At 49.4% G+C, this 17,700-nt stretch overlaps 2 protein-coding genes and 1 long non-coding RNA gene across 4 annotated transcripts; 2 read left to right on the top strand and 1 right to left on the bottom strand.

Annotated features, from left to right (window-relative positions):
- The first annotated feature begins 604 nt into the window (after positions 1–604).
- Fatp3 (Fatty acid transport protein 3) lies at positions 605–9,991 on the top strand. 2 transcript variants are annotated; one of them, XM_076816869.1, is made up of 13 exons: positions 605–946; positions 5,012–5,162; positions 5,620–5,857; positions 6,100–6,331; positions 6,616–6,817; positions 7,899–8,091; positions 8,188–8,331; positions 8,420–8,557; positions 8,641–8,707; positions 8,863–8,953; positions 9,036–9,200; positions 9,285–9,329; positions 9,406–9,991. In XM_076816869.1, exons 1-13 carry the CDS (start codon positions 828–830, stop codon positions 9,502–9,504), a joined length of 1,884 nt encoding a protein of 627 aa, XP_076672984.1. In that variant the 5' UTR covers positions 605–827; the 3' UTR covers positions 9,505–9,991. The 2 variants fall into 2 exon arrangements, with proteins under 2 accessions (XP_076672984.1, XP_076672982.1); XM_076816867.1 differs by having other exon boundaries at positions 606–946; positions 9,036–9,189; positions 9,274–9,329.
- On the bottom strand, positions 9,663–10,441 carry LOC143371575 (uncharacterized). Its single transcript, XR_013086047.1, has 2 exons — positions 10,331–10,441; positions 9,663–10,300 (listed from the first exon to the last, which is right to left on the bottom strand). It is a non-coding gene; the product is annotated as an uncharacterized LOC143371575 (long non-coding RNA).
- A 230-nt stretch (positions 10,442–10,671) lies between these two features.
- On the top strand, positions 10,672–17,010 carry LOC143371569 (5-oxoprolinase). Its single transcript, XM_076816865.1, has 21 exons — positions 10,672–11,089; positions 11,156–11,341; positions 11,653–11,891; positions 11,956–12,118; positions 12,190–12,275; positions 12,348–12,549; positions 12,633–12,893; positions 13,011–13,136; positions 13,210–13,411; positions 13,477–13,696; positions 13,771–13,909; positions 14,000–14,277; positions 14,354–14,614; positions 14,692–14,797; positions 14,867–15,034; positions 15,110–15,354; positions 15,422–15,533; positions 15,614–15,838; positions 15,917–16,098; positions 16,209–16,368; positions 16,774–17,010. Exons 1-21 carry the CDS (start codon positions 10,925–10,927, stop codon positions 16,912–16,914), a joined length of 3,867 nt encoding a protein of 1,288 aa, XP_076672980.1. The 5' UTR covers positions 10,672–10,924; the 3' UTR covers positions 16,915–17,010.
- Positions 17,011–17,700: the final 690 nt, after the last annotated feature.

Here is a 17,700-nt window from a genome sequence, read left to right as displayed (position 1 = left end):
GCCACGATTATTCTTAACGCGACGTTTCTTTTTTTCCAACGGCAATTAACTCCCCCTTTTATCCTCGAACAAACACGAGAGATCCCTGCGTTCAAGAATTACAGGTGCTTCCAAGGTAAAAAGCTTTCTCCACCTCCCAAGTATACCACCTCTGCATACACCCTTTATACGCACAAAGTAGCATTACCTTCGCACAGTAAAGGCGAAAATTTCGGTATACCATTGGGAAGCAGAGGATACCCGAGGGAGCGGATTTATTTAAGAAACGCCGTTAAGTGGTGACAGAGAGCCGCATCGCTAATAACTGGTAACGGGACTAACAAGTTGTAAGGAGACTGGCTTCAGTCGCTGCAAACCAGTTCGCACTTAATCTCTCCTGCTTCCGCGACGGTCCTGTCGCCCCAATCTCTGGCACTCCGAATTCCTTTCTTTGCCCTCGGACTATCAAAAATTTTCAAAGTCCACAGCGCCTCGACGTCAGCCGCCTACGCTCGTGAAATCGCAATTTGCCCCGAAACAAAAGTGACGCTCGTCGAAAGTCCCCTTCCAAAGTCCGGCTGGCTACGCCAATGACTATCAATGACGATCAGTCGTCCCGTCGACACGGGTACACACAAGCCGGCGAGTACACACGTCGGCAGATAGACGCGAGGCTCGCTCACGCTCGGTTCAGTCACCGTCCGCCCGTCATCCGTATCGGCCGCGAGCCTTTTACCGTGCGCCGTTTTCCCCGATTTTCTGCGCCCGAACAACGATCCACCGCGTCGAGCGCGGTCGAGCCCGCGCCTGGTTGAATCAATCGGTGCGCTCGACGTTGGCCGAGGACCATGGCCGTGCACGAGCTGGTGATCGCGGCCCTGTCCGCCCTTATCGGCGCCTATCTGCTCACAGGAAACCGCCGACGCGTCGTTTACGCGCTCTACAAGACTCTGCCTAGGGACATACTGTGAGTATCTCCAATAGAACCGAAGCGGCCACGGGCGTAGGCGAGTCCCTCTTTGCGATTGGAATCGATTGCGCGTAACGTCAGCCGTGCCCGAGCACTTCGAAGCGGAGGCTTCGCGATTCCTGTCCAGCACAAATATTCGATCGAATCGACGGGTAGATTAGAGATGGAAGATAATTGGGGAGTCTCTGCGTTCTGGGTTTCTCTCTCGAGACGCGATGCTTCGACGCTTGTAGCAAAGTTAGCGGGGAGTCGCGTTGTTCTTTAGCTCCAACGGTGGTATTGATGGAAAGTAGCGTTGGTTTTAATTTCTTTAAATCAAAGATTCCCTCGGCGTTACGGCCACGTGCTTGTTTACGAATCACGGCAGTAGAGGCGTAGACGGAAGTATCGCCGAATCTACCCATTCCTCTCGTCATACGCACGCTATATACGCAGGCATCTTGTTTCCCTGAATCTGCGCATCGAATTACTTGCCCAACGCATGCCGCGACGTTACACAATGGGAGACGATCGGATGGCCCACCCTACGAGCACGTGATCTTTGATCGATTCCATCGTGTGCGCGCGTTTAATGGGTCGATCGATTAAGCCGGGCGGCCGAGTGAGTCACTTCGGACGCGGAAATCGGTCCACGCCCGATCGACCGTCGATCCCGCTGCTGCCCACGATTTTAGATGTTACGACAGACCGGGTTGCGTAATGCGCGCCGAACGAGCCGGCTCGTTTGGCATTGATTTTATCCGAGGCCTGCGGAACCAGTCATTGATTGACATACCGTGGCCAGCCACCGCTGGTCCCCGCGTGAGTTCGTCAGCGCACATTCACCGACGGGCTGGATCTCGCGCATTGTGCTCGCCGCGAGCGACCATTGTGGAGCCAATAATCGAGCGCATGGAATTTAAACAGCCTTCTTCAATAACATTGCCGTAATCCCGCGATTGCGCCGCAGTGAAAGAAACAGAGAGAGGCTTGGGACCCGGCGCGATCGCGATGGCCGTTCTCGCGCGATCCTCCTCGCAGAAGCGTGCCCTCCGGTTGCCAATGTCCCTGGAGAAGTAGGTCGCGCGGAATGCCACGGCTCCGAATCGCCCCGATAGGGTAATTGTGGGAGAGTCGCCGCACGTGACGCAAAATTGTCACCCTGCCTGAATTTTGCATTGAAAATGTCCTCCAAGGATACATATTATTAGTTCAACATCTTGTGACTCTACTAGCATTAAAGCAAATCAAAATTTTATATCTGTCACCCTGAAAAAATTGAAACTACAAACATCCTTTGGTAGGAGAGACGCCGCACGTGCGGGAGTGTTGCCGCATTTCGAGAAACGTTTAATTATCGATTTAAACTAGTTAATTCTAACTTTTTATATAAAAAAATAGTAAAAGCAAAGTAAAATGAAACTTTTTTATTTTATACAATTATAAAATTGGAATATTAAATGGGTACAGTAGGTACAGATATTATCTCTGCTTTTCGAAATTTAACATTCTTTTTTTCTTCCTCCCATCTTCCTTCATTTAAAAATAATTAATTTGCCTTGAGATACCACGTTAGCTGTTTCAAAGCACTTTCTTGGTATTTTAAACATTAAAAAGATAATTTAAATCGACTTCGTTTCCGAAACAGTACGGTATCAAAATGCGGCATCTATCCCAAGTAAAAGTGCGGTATCTATCCGAAATGTGGCGCCGCACTTTCGTATTCCCACATGCTATGTCGAAAGCAACCTATTCTGCCAAGGAAATATTCTACAAGGTCCCTTTAACGTATTACAAAAGTTGTATCAAGAATAACCCTGAATTTTCAGCTACTATGATAGTAAAAATAAACGCGACGTATAACTATTCAGGCAAAGTGCGCCAGGCTTACCTCGAAAAAACAGCGAAATCTTTAACAATAACACAGGAAACACGCTCTTGCTTGGCAAGCTGACCCAAATCAACGGCCTCAAACAAATGAAATCGGCAGCGGTGTGGTTTATTAGCGACATCCCCGAAATACCGATAGTGCGGCGCACTCTCCGAGTGCGGCACCTCTCCCACAATTACTCTAGCATAGCTGCTCGATTGCCAGTGATAATTGGAGGTACGAGTATTTTATTAGAGAGGACAGACTAACGTGGGAGTACAATGGAACGCAACGGTTCGAATATCGATTACCAGCGCGCCATTCGGCCCCGCTCGTCCCGCCCGTCCCCTGCGCGAATCGCGCGGCAACAGACGGAGGATCTATTGGCGGTCGCCAGAGGGGAATTCAATCAATCCCGTTCATATGAAAATTGCGCCGTTTCCTTATTCCGTGACTGGAGAGCTCGATGGGAATCGATTAGCGGCGTACGGCTGCTCCGCGAGACGCAGTAATCGGGCCGAGCGAGTCGGAAGTCTGTCGAACTGTTGCCGCAACAGGTTGGCGATATCGGTGGTATCGACGGTGCACGTTTCCGCGGCCGTTTATCGCGTTGGCGGTGGGCCCTCGATGTATCCGCGGTACGCGTAATCGCCGGCATAATATTTGTGAAGATTCTCCGCCGCCAGTAAGGTAAACAGCTCGAGCAGCGGCCTTGCCCGAGAACGAGCGCTGGATGCCAGCGTTTACATTCCATTAAGCGCTGGTCTATCGCGACTCGAAGAGCAAGCGTCTCACTTGCCCTGCGCCGCAGCGGTGTACGCGGTGCAGTTTCCTACGAGACGACAAGATATTCTCAGTTCCTCCAGTTCCGTTTCTCTCGCCGCTTGAAATAACTTGGAAACGTAGCAGGAGTCCAGTGGCTCCGCTCGCGTCCAATATTTTTATCCTGCGACCTTTGCTCGCGCTGGGAGACAGCTTCCTGAACCTTATCGCCGGTCGTTCTCTCGTTCCTGCTCGAAAAGGCCCCGAATAAGTTACCGTAACATCCCCTGCCTTCGTCGTTCAGCCCGCGACCGACTCTCCAGCGCCAAAGTACACCCGGCGACGTTGTGCATCTTATAATTGGCCTGATAAACGTTCCGCTAAGCGACTCGATAGCTCGTCCATTTCTTCCGCCCGAGTCTCTGGCGCGAACATCGTTTTCGACGGACTGTTTCACGTGATCGGCTGAAGCGAGGTCAACGAGTAATGGATGTCAATTCGAGGAGGAGTAAACGGGCCAAGATCTCGAAGGGCTAACGTGTGGCAAGGAAACCGCGATGCACCGCATCTGTGGCCTGTCCTCTCGCACCTAGCACGCAACCGTGCTTCGTTATTTTATTTGATTTCATTTAATCACCGTGGCATCGCGCTGCATAGGGCCGACCGCTGGTGTCGTATGCCCACCGCGCGACACGAGAGCTTCGGCAAAGGCGTAATCTTCCGGGGATCCTCGCTTCTCGGCTTCTTGTAAATAGAATTCGGTGCAATGTTATGCCCGCCGTTCGCTCACCTTTAACCCCTCCGATAAGACCTCAGCCCGCAGATTATAATTTCATTGAGCGTGGAATTATAATTTATAATTCACTGGCGGAGGGCAACCAGGGAGGCACGGTTCTCGGGGCGGAAAATTATGTGGGAGGGTAAAAGAAGCGTGCTACTATAATTTCTAAGGGCGCTCGGAAGGAAACGTCTCGAAACACGGTGGAACCGCGGCGGCTTGGGTCCAGGCCCGTTAATGAAGAATTCAGCCAAGGCGCGCTAATAGACGCGCAATCAGGCAAGCGTCAAAGGAGCAATCACGGAAAGGTTGCGTTCGCGGGACACATGTCACGCGCGTGTCCGTGCCGCGATATTAACCAATTGATTCCGAGAGGAAAGGATGTGTGATTAGGGGAGCGCGGTAGGGACAAGGGAGACGTTATTACTGATCCAGAAGACATGCGACCGTTTCCATCGCCTCTACCCTAATTCGCTTCCCAACTAATCGTTCCATTTAATCCCTTTCCGAGTGACCCCTTTCCCATCGCAGAAACCCGGCGCGTCGAATAATATTGAAGCCAACCTTACCCGCGTAAATTACCGGTAACACCGATTCCCCCGCCGCGCCGTTTCCCTCAGCGCGTCGCACCATCGACAATAACATCTGCCATCGTTTTCCTGTGGCGAAACAGGGGTGCCTACAGGTTCGTTCGCGTCAACCTTCTCCTATGGTGGTGGGAGACACGGGGGTTCACGGTGGCGAGGGTGTTCAGCAGATACGCCGCTGCGAATCCCGAGAAGATCGCCTTCATCTTCGAGGACAAGGAATGGACCTATCGGGAGGTAAGCAGTCACATTAACCCTTCGTTGCGTAACTTCTTCGATTTTTTAAAAAGTACATTTTTGGACTCGCACAAGCGATGAGACGGGGGAAAAAATATGGGTGTTTTTGGAATTTATTAAAAAAAAGATTATGTAATATTGCATATTTGCAACAGAATGCAACGAAGGATTAAGGGGACATTCTTCGCTTATACCGGCTACCATCGAGGTGTCGCATTTTGTTGTACCAGTGCACTGGGCGCCACGTAGAAATACACACAGAAAAATGATAATTTTTTTTTCATATTCTTGAATAACGAATAAATAAAGGCCATTAAGTTTTTTACTGCAAATTGTATACTTTGAAAAAACCTTAAAGGTTACTAAGTGCACTTCTTTTGAGCAATTTGACGAGAATGTCCCCTTAACGACGTCTCGTTGGCCAAGCGAGGTTGTAACGCTCTCGGTTTGGCTGCAGCTGGAGGAGTACAGCAATCGCCTGGGACGATACTTTCGCACGAAATCCCTGTCCCGCGGGGACAGCGTCGCTGTGATCATGGAAAGCCGGCCCGAGTACGTGGGAACGTGGCTAGGGCTGAGCAAGGCTGGCTTCGTGGGCGCGCTCATTAACACGAATCTGCGACAGGACGTGCTGGTGCACAGCATGAAGGCGGCTAACTGCAAGGCTGTGATCTTTGGATCGGAATTCAAAGAGGGTAAGATCACTGGAGCGCCTCTAGCGATCGTAGCTACAGAATTGATAGGAGCTGAGTTAGCAGTGCTCCTTATTTGCAAAGTAGCACGCGTCGCTGATTCACGTGGAATCGATTGGTATTCCCATTTTCGGGTAACGGTCAATAGGTCGTTGCTCCGCGTGCCCCAGTTATCAGACTAGTCAGGCTACTTTAGACCAGATGCACCAGCTTAGCTGCAAGCGTAATAAGCATTTCTCGTGCAGCGATTCGCGAGGTAACGGATAAAATCCCAGGCCTGTCCCTTTACCAATGGTCAGAGCTGCCGGACACGACGTGCCTCGAAGGAGCGACCGATCTTAACACGGAGATCTCCAGCATCGATTCAGCACCCCTCGTCCACGACCTTGCCCTTGGCACTCCGCGAGACAAATTGATCTACATCTACACGTCGGGAACGACTGGGATGCCAAAGGCTGCAGTGATCACTAATCTGAGGTACGATACCCTTATCGCCAGCGTTTCGCCCAAACACGATAAACAACCTATTTGTCGATGACCTGGTCCACCTCGGTTTTCGCCTTATCGAGGCACCTTGTTGTTCGCGGAAAATAATTGTAAAACGCGGTGACACGGACGCTGGCGTTATCGACGATAACAGGGATTAATTGAACGGTCACGATAGCGGGCAGATCCCCTCGAGCGCCGAGATTCGCGACGGCAGAAACGCCCGCCGACTTGTTCGTCGATATCTGGCGTATATACTTTCGTTGCACTTTCAGATACATGCTGATGTCCAGCGGCGTTCACTTCATGCTGAATCTACGATCGACCGATCGCATTTACGATTCTCTGCCGCTCTATCACACAGCAGGGGGGCTGATCGGAGTGGGTCAGGCACTGCTCAGGGGTGTCACGGTCGTGCTTCGCAGACGTTTCAGCGCGTCCAAGTTCTGGCCCGACTGCGTCCATTACGAATGCACTGTAAGATTACTCTTGCCCGTCGATCATCTAAACTCTAAGTCAGTGATGAGCAACTCGCGGCCCTGTAGCTAGCCACGGACTTGCGGCCCGCAATTATCTCAATTATAAATCTATGTCGGAAATAGCAAATTCACCCCACCAATTAAAATTCTTTGATCAGTATATTTAAGTATTTAATATTGCGGCCCACGTAGAGTATTGGGCCCACTATAAGCGAAAGGTTGCTCATCACTGATCTAAACTTAGATTCTAAACTTTAAACCATCCAAATGTTTCACTTGGTACGTGGCTCTCTTCGACGCGTTACCCCGCGAAACTTTAAGGATGTATGGGACGTACAATATTAGACAAAAGTATATGAAACTTGAAATACTTGAATATCTACGTCTTACGCATAGTAAATCTAGGTGTAAGGAACTCGAACGACAGGTGGAGTCTTATTTTTACTCCTAGGAAGGTATTTTTCACTTTACAAATCCTTTCTCAAGTATTATTTGCTATACTTTTGGCAGTGAAAACGCCCTGAATTCACAATTTTCTCAAGTTATAATTTATTTCTTTAAAACGGTGTGGTGAAAACAATTGAAACTTGGCAGATATTTTCATCCACCCATATGCTACATGTAAAAAAAAAAATGAAATCATTGGTACCATTTCTTCACCATTTTCGCAGCTGTTTTATCTGTCAAGGTCGTCTCTTTCCATAAGAGTACGTGTAAAATCATTGAAAATTAAAATCGTTATAACTCAGCAATCATTTAGTGAATTCGTTTAAAATTTTTGGAGCACGTCAGGAAGATTGGAGAGAACAATCTCACAAATTTTCATCAACTTGGTACGATTTTGAAGATAGGTCCAATACATCCTTAAAAGCGTATTACGCACCAATTGCGATCCGGGATCGCAGTCGAGCGCGCCAGCTACTCGGAATGCCAATTCCAATCGGCCCCATCAACGATACCGTCCCGTGTAAACAGTTCTATCGATTCGTTTGCACTGATTTCGTAACGAGTGACCGTTCTCCAACAACGAAGCCGCGTGGCTGGTTGCATGAAACGTTAAACGGTGCATCTGGTCGCAGATCGCACAGTACATCGGCGAGATCTGTCGCTATCTGTTGACCGTTCCTCCCGGTCCTTGCGATACGAAGCACAAAGTCCGGCTGATGTTTGGGAACGGCCTGAGGCCTCACATCTGGAAGCCTTTCGTGGAGAGGTTCGGCGTGAAGCAGATAGGCGAGTTTTACGGCGCCACCGAGGGGAACTCGAATCTCGGTACCAACTTGCGATTGTTTCTTTAGCCGCGAATGGTATTGGGACACCTCTGTCCCCGACCGGTTACCTTCTTAGTCACTGAATTATTTCTTTCAGTGAATATCGACAACAAAATCGGCGCGGTGGGGTTCGTGCCACTGTGCGCGGGCTCTCTGTACCCTGTGGCCTTGCTGAAAGTCGACGAGGAGACTGGGGAACCTGTGAGAGGGCCCGACGGCTTGTGCATGCGTTGCGAACCTGGTAAGAAAACCTAATAGTCAGCTGGGAATTTTTTTAAATCGTTTCTATTGAATCTTAGTACATCCTGGCGCTTCGGCCGTGTTCGCAGGCGAGCCTGGTATATTCGTGGGGAAGATAAACCCGAAGAAGGTGGTGAACGACTTCTCCGGCTACGTGGACAGGAAAGCCTCCGAGCAGAAGATCCTGCGCGACGTGTTCAAGAAGGGCGACCGAGTCTTCAATTCCGGTCGGTGATTCGTAAATGAAAGAAACGATCTGTTTGTATCGCGTGAAAACGTCCACGATGATTAAATCCCGTTTTTCGAACAGGTGATATATTGGTTATGGATGAGTTCGGCTACTTCTACTTCAAGGACAGGACCGGTGACACGTTCAGGTAAGCCCTTGCACGTTTCGTACAAGTTTGAACGGTTTGACTAGCACCGAATTTATAATTTAAACTGAACTATTGAAAGTCCAAGCTGTCTCCCCTGACGCGCCCTGGCCCCGATCGTTTCAACGTTTCTGATCGTGTCACGATTATCGTCGCAGGTGGAGAGGCGAAAACGTCGCCACTTCCGAAGTCGAGGCGGTCGTCAGCAACGTGATAGGGTTGAAGGATGCAGCGGTTTACGGTGTCGAGGTAACAGCATGCCGGAAGTAATTGATATCCCGCGAGAGGAAAGCCTCCTTATTACAGTAAGAATGCGTTGTGACACTGGTAGGTGCCTATGATCGAAGGGAAAGCTGGAATGGCCGCGATTTACGATCCAGACAACACCCTGAACATCAAAGAAATGGGGGACGGTCTGAAGAAGTGCCTGCCCTCGTACGCCAGGCCTCTGTTCGTTCGAGTTCTCTCGGAACTACCACTTACCGGCAAGTGTTTCGTTCGTATGTGGCGCGTCGATGCTTTTTCAATGTTTAGATGCAATAACAGGGGTTTTCGGTTTGTTTCAAAAGGCACGTTCAAGTTGAAGAAGAAAGACCTTCAAGACGTCGGCTTCGACATCAGGAAGGTAAAGTGTCAGGTTCTCTGATTATTCCCACGCGGATATAATTCGATGCGGGGCTGATTCGCGAATTTCTTTCCAGATCACGGACCCAGTTTACTTCCTCGACAACTCCGGCGTGTACGTGAAACTCACGGAGCAGCTTTACAACGATATTATAGAGGGAAGAGCTCGATTATAAAGGTCGCGAATAGAATTCTACAGATGAAGATCCAAGGCAGAGGAATTCTCTGCGAGTGTAATTCGAATTCTGTATAATTTGTATTTATTGGTAGAAAAGAGGAGTCCGCTGAACCGAAGACGGTTCGATCGATTGGTTGTCTTTCACCGTGCCTACAATTTTATATCTTCCTTTTTTTTTTACCGCGTATTAACCCGAGGATAATCGCATTTATACATATTTTTACACCGATACTATCTTACGAAATCGCGTAGCTCTTGATCTCCAAAATTCTGTAGAATATTAAGCATCCTGTGTATACGGTTTCCTTTGAACTCCTTAGTCGTAACTGTAGATATACTTTACCAGCCAGATTCATAGAGATTAAGACTTGAAACGATTTTGTAAAGAGGAAAGTGATGAGCACATATTGCTGCGAGTGTAAAGTGATACTGTACGTAGTACGGAACTCATCATAGTTTAATAAATTGTTCCCTGTTAAGAAAAACTTAACTCCAAACAGACTCTATCCCTTGAACGACTACATACTTTCTGACCACCCAGTACCGCGGATTCTAATAAAACCACGCATCGTTTGTGCGCAGTCTCCGGAGCTCAGTGACCTTTGTCTTTATCAAGGCGTCGTGTACGATCCAACCTCCTTCATAACCCACGATTCATAATAAAACAAGAAGAAATCAGTTCGTACAAACAGTTCGCAACCCTCCTGGCTACACTCGAAACAATTCGACCCGTTCACAAGCAAAATCATTCTCCAAAGTGAAGTCATAGTTGTACCTGTTCAAGGAACTCGTGACTAACAATAAACTCGATTTTCACGAGTCACAGTCAACAAGCATCGGCTACCACGATCGAAATGCTACTCGCAAGGCAGTTCTGTTATCAGGCTCGACGAAGCTCCGCGACCGTTACGTAACACTTGTTGCCGAGCGGGAAAAATGGAAAAACACTAAGAGCCTGCTACGTCGATTTCGCTACAGTGCTGCTGTGCACGAGACCACAGATCGCCCGACGAAGTCACGGTCACCCCAAGGCAAATAGAAATATAGAAATTCTCAAGGACGGCACACACGCGAAAACAGAAGGCATCCTGTGGTCTAGACTGCTCCAAGCGTCTACGAGGAGATAGTCTCTCCCAATCGCTACTTGTGTTCCAACGCAACTGTTAGTCGCGAAATCGCACAAATCCTCCATCAACTGTTCGCGTGACGAGCAATTAGTCGGGCCTACTGTTTGCTCCGACGGTTTTATGTACAGATTTTAAGCTCCTGGCTGCTCGGAATCTTATCAGACGTTATCGCGCGTCGAATTTAGCTGTGTTCGCGTGGCTGGTGTAAGTTGAGCTAGTTTAGAGCGTTCCTTGGGCGCGATCACAGTTGGACAGGGATTTCAGACTCTGGCAAGTGGCGCGCGAACAGTAATGGAACAGACGAAGTTCGAGTTCGCTATAGATCGCGGCGGCACGTTTACGGACGTGTACGCGAGGTGTCCTGGCGGTAAAATTCGAGTGATGAAACTGTTGTCGGTCGACCCTGCCAATTACGAAGACGCGCCACGCGAGGGTATACGCAGGATTCTCGAGCAGGTAACGATAGCGTTCTTTTAGAGACACTGTGAGAGGTCTTTATTCCCGACGCGACTGTGATTGCAGGAGACCGGGCGGAGAATCGATGGAGAGATTGATACTTCGTTGATCTCGTGGATCCGAATGGGTACGACTGTGGCTACTAACGCCTTGCTGGAGAGAAAAGGCGCGAAAATGGCACTGCTGATTAACGAGGGGTTCAGGGATCTTCTTTATATAGGGAACCAAGCTCGGCCGAATATTTTCGATCTGGTTCGTATTTAGATGTAACCGGCAAAATTAAGTAGCTGCCCAGGGCGTAAAGTTGACTAGGGCGCGCAAGATAGTCTTTTTATTGTTGGCATTTTTTCAAATAAAGTTTTAAATATCACAAGTTGTACTATAAATGTTTTAAGCTGGGAATAAAAATTCAAAGTATGGTCATCGAATAGTTTGAATAAACGTAGGTATTATAAATAAAAGGCGGAATTGAGCTGGGCCTACGACACGAGTAGATAATAAATATACTAGTGATTTGGGGAAGCTGTAAGAGGAAGTGTATGGAAGAATGGCACTCTTTACAGCAAGTAGTAACGCCGGAAGTCTTGTACAAGAAGGTGGTGGAAGTTAGATGCAGGGTGGTGCCTGCTCTGCCTGATAGGTGTCGATTAGACAGCAAGCAGTGGCGAAGAGCGAAGGGCTCCACGGGGGAGGACCTGTTCGTCACGCAAGAACTCGACGAGGAGAGGCTGAAGAGGGACCTGGAGGAACTACGACGATCTGGAATCGAGAGCCTGGCGGTGGTTCTTGCGCACAGTTACATGTCAGTTATTTTAAACAGCGACTACAATCAGGTATCAGATTCTCTGACGACTGTCTTACTTCAGGTTCGCTGAACACGAAGTGAGGGTTGGTCAGCTGGCGAGGCTGGCTGGTTTCCAGCAAGTGTCCCTTTCACACGAGGTGATGCCCATGGCGAGGATCGTCCCCAGAGGCTTCACCGCGTGCGCCGATGCATACTTGACTCCACATATTAAACAATACCTGCAGGTACTCTACTAAATTGCAGCCACCTTAATTTCTTCTCTTGCTCGAAGCAATAACTCACGTCCATCTCTTAGGGCTTCTCGTCCGGCTTCAAGGACAAGCTGAAGGATGTGAACGTACTGTTCATGCAAAGCGACGGTGGGCTCACTCCAATGAACTCGTGAGTGCATCTTCAGCGAGGTATTAATGAAGCACTTCGAACAGCATCCACCTAGGTATTTCGTTTTCATAGATTCAACGGATCTCGCGCCATCCTCTCTGGCCCCGCTGGAGGAGTCGTGGGCTACGCGATGACCACCCACGGCAAGGAAACCGACTTGCCAGTAATAGGATTCGACATGGGCGGCACCTCCACCGATGTGAGTCGTTATGGGGGCAGCTACGAGCACGTATACGAGAGCACGACAGCTGGTGTCACGATCCAAGCCGCGCAGGTACCATCCCCTTTGCGACCACGTTTCCTAGACTCGATTCCATGAAACCTCGATGTCGATCGAAACATTAAATGTGGTTGAAGTTGGACGTGAACACAGTGGCGGCAGGAGGTGGATCGATGCTTTTCTTCAGGTCAGGTCTGTTCGAGGTGGGACCTGAGAGCGCGGGCGCCCATCCTGGGCCCGCGTGTTACAAGAAGAACGGCCCCCTGGCTGTCACGGACGCGAATCTTGCCCTGGGAAGGCTGCTGCCTGAGTACTTTCCGAGAATATTCGGGCCGAATGAAAACGAGCCGCTGGACAAGTCGCGCACGATGCACGAGTTCCAGAAGCTCACTGATCAAGTACGTATTGGTCGTTTTTCGAGTATAAGAGGTACAGAATGACAAGCTGAGGATTTTAGTTACGTCATTGGAGTATTGAAAGTGAATCGTTATCGAGGAATTAACTCTGGTTTATAGATAAACGAATTTCTAGCGAATGAAGGTCAGAAGGCGGAAGGGAGGATGACGACCGAGGAGGTGGCGATGGGGTTCGTCAGGGTTGCTAACGAGACAATGTGTCGGCCTATACGAGCTTTGACACAGGTATTATCAAGTACACTCTACCAAGCGCATATGTAGCGAATAGTCAACATGTTTTCTCCTATATTTCGAATAGGCCAAGGGCTACGACACATCTCGTCACGTTTTAGCGTGTTTCGGTGGCGCTGGAGGCCAACACGCATGTGCCATCGCGCGTTCCCTCGGCATGGGAACCGTTTTCGTCCACAAGTACGCTGGGATCTTGTCAGCCTATGGTATGGCTTTGGCGGACGTCGTGGAAGAGGCTCAGGAACCCAGTGCAGAAGTCTACGAGCAAGGTATGTTTGCACAACAACCGACAGCCTTTAATTCAATATAAACACGCATGTTCCTCGAATGTTAGAATCATTCGCGCGCTTGGACGAGCGTCTAGATGCCCTGCAGAAGAAAGTGCGCGCCAAACTAACCACACAAGGATTCGACGACTCTCACATAGTCACAGAACCATTCCTGCACCTCCGTTACCAGGGGACAGACTGCGCCCTGATGTGCACGCCGAGTCCAAAGGGTGCTGGAAACGAGGGCACGAAGCATGGCGATTTCCTCACCACGTTCTTGGAAAGGTGAAGCTTTTTTTGGTAAGATGCGCTGGGAGGAAATGAAACAGAAGCGCTAACCGTGGTCGTGTTTGATCAAGGTATCAAACGGAGTTCGGTTTCACTATGCCGAATAGGAAGATTCTGGTGAACGACGTGAGAGTGCGAGGCGTGGGGAAGACTGACGTACAGGAAGACCCGATTCGACCAGCTTCTACTGTACCTCCGAAGTTGGAAAAGGTAAGTGTACGAGAAAGATTCTATTTGAAACCAACAATGGGTAGATAAATGTATCCTTAGTGTACGAAAGATGCATCGACTTCTTCACAGACCACTATGGTGTACTTCGAAAACGGTTGCCTCGAGACCAAAGTGTACCAATTAGATTCCTTGTCGCCTGGCCACTCGATACACGGGCCGGCTATTATAATGGACAGCCTGAGCACACTTCTGATCGAGCCTGATTGCATGGCATCGATCACGTCTCGCGGAGACGTTCAGATAACGATCGGTCAAGGTCTGAGGACGAAAGTCACGACCGATTTAGATACGATTCAGCTGAGCATCTTCTCCCACCGCTTCATGAGCATCGCCGAGCAGATGGGCAGGTAGATGGAGCGATAATTTAAAAGCCTTGCAAGGTTGTCTCAGAGGGCTTTCTTAATCGAGAGTCTGTCCTTGAAGGATTCTTCAGAGAACCTCCATCTCAACCAACATCAAAGAACGATTGGATTTCTCCTGCGCGGTGTTCGGCCCCGATGGAGGTTTGGTTTCCAACGCACCCCACATTCCCGTTCATCTGGGCGCTATGCAGGAGACGGTGCAGTATCAGATGAAGGCGTTCAAAGGGGAATTCACGAGAGGCGACGTGATTCTCGCGAATCACCCTTCAGCGGGTGGATCGCATCTTCCAGACCTCACAGTCATAACTCCAGTGTTCTACAAGTATTTCTTTCGTTCCTTTCGATAAACAAATCAGTGACGATTTGACGGTGGGTGAATGTGGAATGATTTTGCGACAGGGACGTGGAGAAGCCAGTGTTCTTTGTGGCCAGCAGAGGCCATCACGCTGACATCGGGGGTATAACGCCTGGCTCCATGCCGCCACATTCGACCACTTTGCTTCAGGTGAAAAGAGCTTCAGGAAAAGATTGCTCCTGATATTATTTATGATTCAAAAGGATGATTTATCTACAGGAGGGCGCTGCTTTCAAGAGCTTCCTGTTGGTGCACAAAGGCGAGTTTCGAGAGAAAGAACTGACGGAGGAGTTAATGGCACCGGGGAAGATTCCGGGGAGTTCTGGGACCAGGAATTTGTCTGACAATCTGAGCGATCTGAAAGCTCAGATCGCAGCTAATCACAAAGTGGGTAGGCCGCGTTACGAGTCGATTATCAATTCTCCTGATTTAATTCCAAGGATTTGCTAATGCTTGGTGCAGGGCTCGCTATTGGTGACTGAACTGATCGACATATACGACCTGGACGTGGTGCAAGCCTACATGGGTCACATCCAGCACAACGCGGAGGTCGCAGTGAGGGATATGCTAAAGTCTGTCGGTAGAAAGCTGCTTGAGGAAACCGGAAACACCACTGCAGCTGCAGTGGACTACATGGACGATGGAAGCCCAATAAGATTCCTCCTGAGCATCGATATTGAGAAGGGCGAGGCAGTCTGCGATTTCACGTAAGCTTTTCTTATTCGCTCTAAATGAGAATTGATAAGGGACAGCAATGAAAAATTGAAACTGCAGTGGGACTGGGTACGAGGTTTGGGGAAACTGTAATGCACCTCGGGCGATCACACTTTCTGCCTTGATTTACTGCTTGAGGTGCATCGTTGGTCGAGACGTTCCTTTGAACCAGGTAACACTACACTCTTATTTACCATCTGCATTCACTGTGCGATCTCGTGGATCATCGTTCCACGTTTCCTCCCATTTCAGGGTTGCTTGAAGCCTGTGAAGGTGATTGTTCCCAAGGGGTCGCTCCTAGACCCATCAGAGGAGGCTGCAGTGGTGGGTGGCAACGTCCTTACATCCCAACGCGTCGTTGACGTTGTTTTGCAAGCTTTCGGGGCGTGCGCTGCATCGCAAGGCTGCATGAATAACGTGACATTGGGAACAGAGGAATGGGGATATTACGAGACTGTGGCTGGCGGCAGCGGAGCTGTAAGACACCCTCCCTAATCTGTTCAACCTTTTTCTATAAGATTCATTTATCGTATGACACTGTACACGGTTTAAAAGGGACCGACGTGGGATGGTAGAGGGGGAGTGCACACCCACATGACCAACACCAGGATCACCGACCCAGAGATACTGGAACTCCGGTACCCTGTTGTTCTTGATAAATTCTCCCTCCGTCCAGGAAGTGGTGGGCCCGGTGCTCACTGCGGTGGCGACGGCGTTATCCGTGAAATCACCTTCAGGTAGCTGAATCAAAATTTCTCTGGACGATTTAAGTACACAGGGTAGCTCTTTTGGCAAACTCCTGGATTTATTCTCCTCCGTCACTTCTAGCTCAGTGTTTCTTTCACAGGGCACCCATGATGCTGTCAGTACTGACGGAGAGAAGGGTGCACAGTCCGCCTGGTTTAGCGGGAGGGTCTCCCGGTGGACGTGGGAGGAACACGTTGAAGAGGGCAGACGGTAGAAAGATCAATTTGGGCCCCAAAACCGCTGTTCCAGTTTGTCCAGGGGTAAGAGGCTCGCGAGTAACGCAATCCCTTTTAACATCCAGCATCGTCCATCCTCCGAGGCGCAAATATGAATTGCGTAAAGCTTTACGCCGTGTTGTAAAATCGTCGCGATAAAGTGCAAAAAATACACTGCCGTCTACGTCGATTTCGAATAGCCACGCAAGACGGAAGTAGAAGGAAACGGTTCGGGTTTTACGCTGCCTCTCGTAAACATTTTATCTCGACGGATACGATCCCCTCGTTTGCAACTGCCTTGCGCGCATAGTCTCGCGTAAAACTTGAGAATTTATATCGCGGTATTATTGTGGAGTTATCGAAAGACGGAGGCTTGCGATCTTCCTGTAATTCGAACAGCTTTCCTTGGGCTGCTGAGAAAACGAGATGATGTAATGATTTTCTACACAGGACACGTTTATCCTGGAGACTCCTGGTGGCGGTGGGTACGGTGCACCCGGAGCAAGGGTTGCTTCAGCGCAAAGAAGCGCGCAAGGATTCATCGAGCGTGGAAGCGTCTTCGAGTACCGAAAAGCTCAAGAATCTGTATAGTTCTCAAGGTTACGAGCATCGACCTTTTAACGACAATAATTTGTTCCTGGAGAAGCTGCTCATAATTTCATAAAAAAAATACAATAAAGATTGCAGTCTTGAACGTGCTATGAGGTTTCAATCATCCCTACCCCAACCTCTCGAGTGAAACTAACAAAACAATGATTTCGCAACGCGATAATTTCGTTGGACATGCAATCTGTCGTACTCTCATTTATTCTGAAGATGCTTAATGAATCAAATTCACTGCAACTAACATCGATTTCCCTGCGCGCCCCATTCGCCACGGGCACACGATGGCCTCCCGTCCCATTTCCGGTGCCAGTAATTGCTGACCGAAATATCGCGACCCCGTGCACACGTACAGCTCGAAACTTCCGATTGCATTTCCATTTGCGAGGCAGTCAGGCGCGTTTCTTAGATGCATATATTGTTCGTGGAGCGTGAACCGTGCCCCGCGGAAACTCTGCGCGAGGAATCGATGGAGAATGATTCGATCTTCCGTTTGACTCTATTTAACTGTTATGAATGGGACGGCGGTGCGATACAGCGCGAGAAACGGAGGCGACGGGAGGCCCTGTTCTCGGGAGTGTCTGCATGCTAGGCGGCTGCTTTGCGCTCCGTTCTTTTCACGACCGAAGACGCCGTAGCCAAGGAATCTACGCGCCATTTCATTAAAATTCAACGGGCCACGCGACGTGCTAAGGTTCGCTCACAATTAGCTCGTCCGAACGAGCGGCTGATCCCTGGGGTTGTACGTGGTGGGTCGCGATCAACCGGCACAAT

This window comes from Andrena cerasifolii, chromosome 7 (genome assembly GCF_050908995.1).
Source record: "Andrena cerasifolii isolate SP2316 chromosome 7, iyAndCera1_principal, whole genome shotgun sequence".
NCBI lineage: Eukaryota > Metazoa > Arthropoda > Insecta > Hymenoptera > Andrenidae > Andrena > Andrena cerasifolii.
Note: the sequence above shows the minus strand (reverse complement) of the source record. Positions and strands in the feature narration are given on the sequence as shown.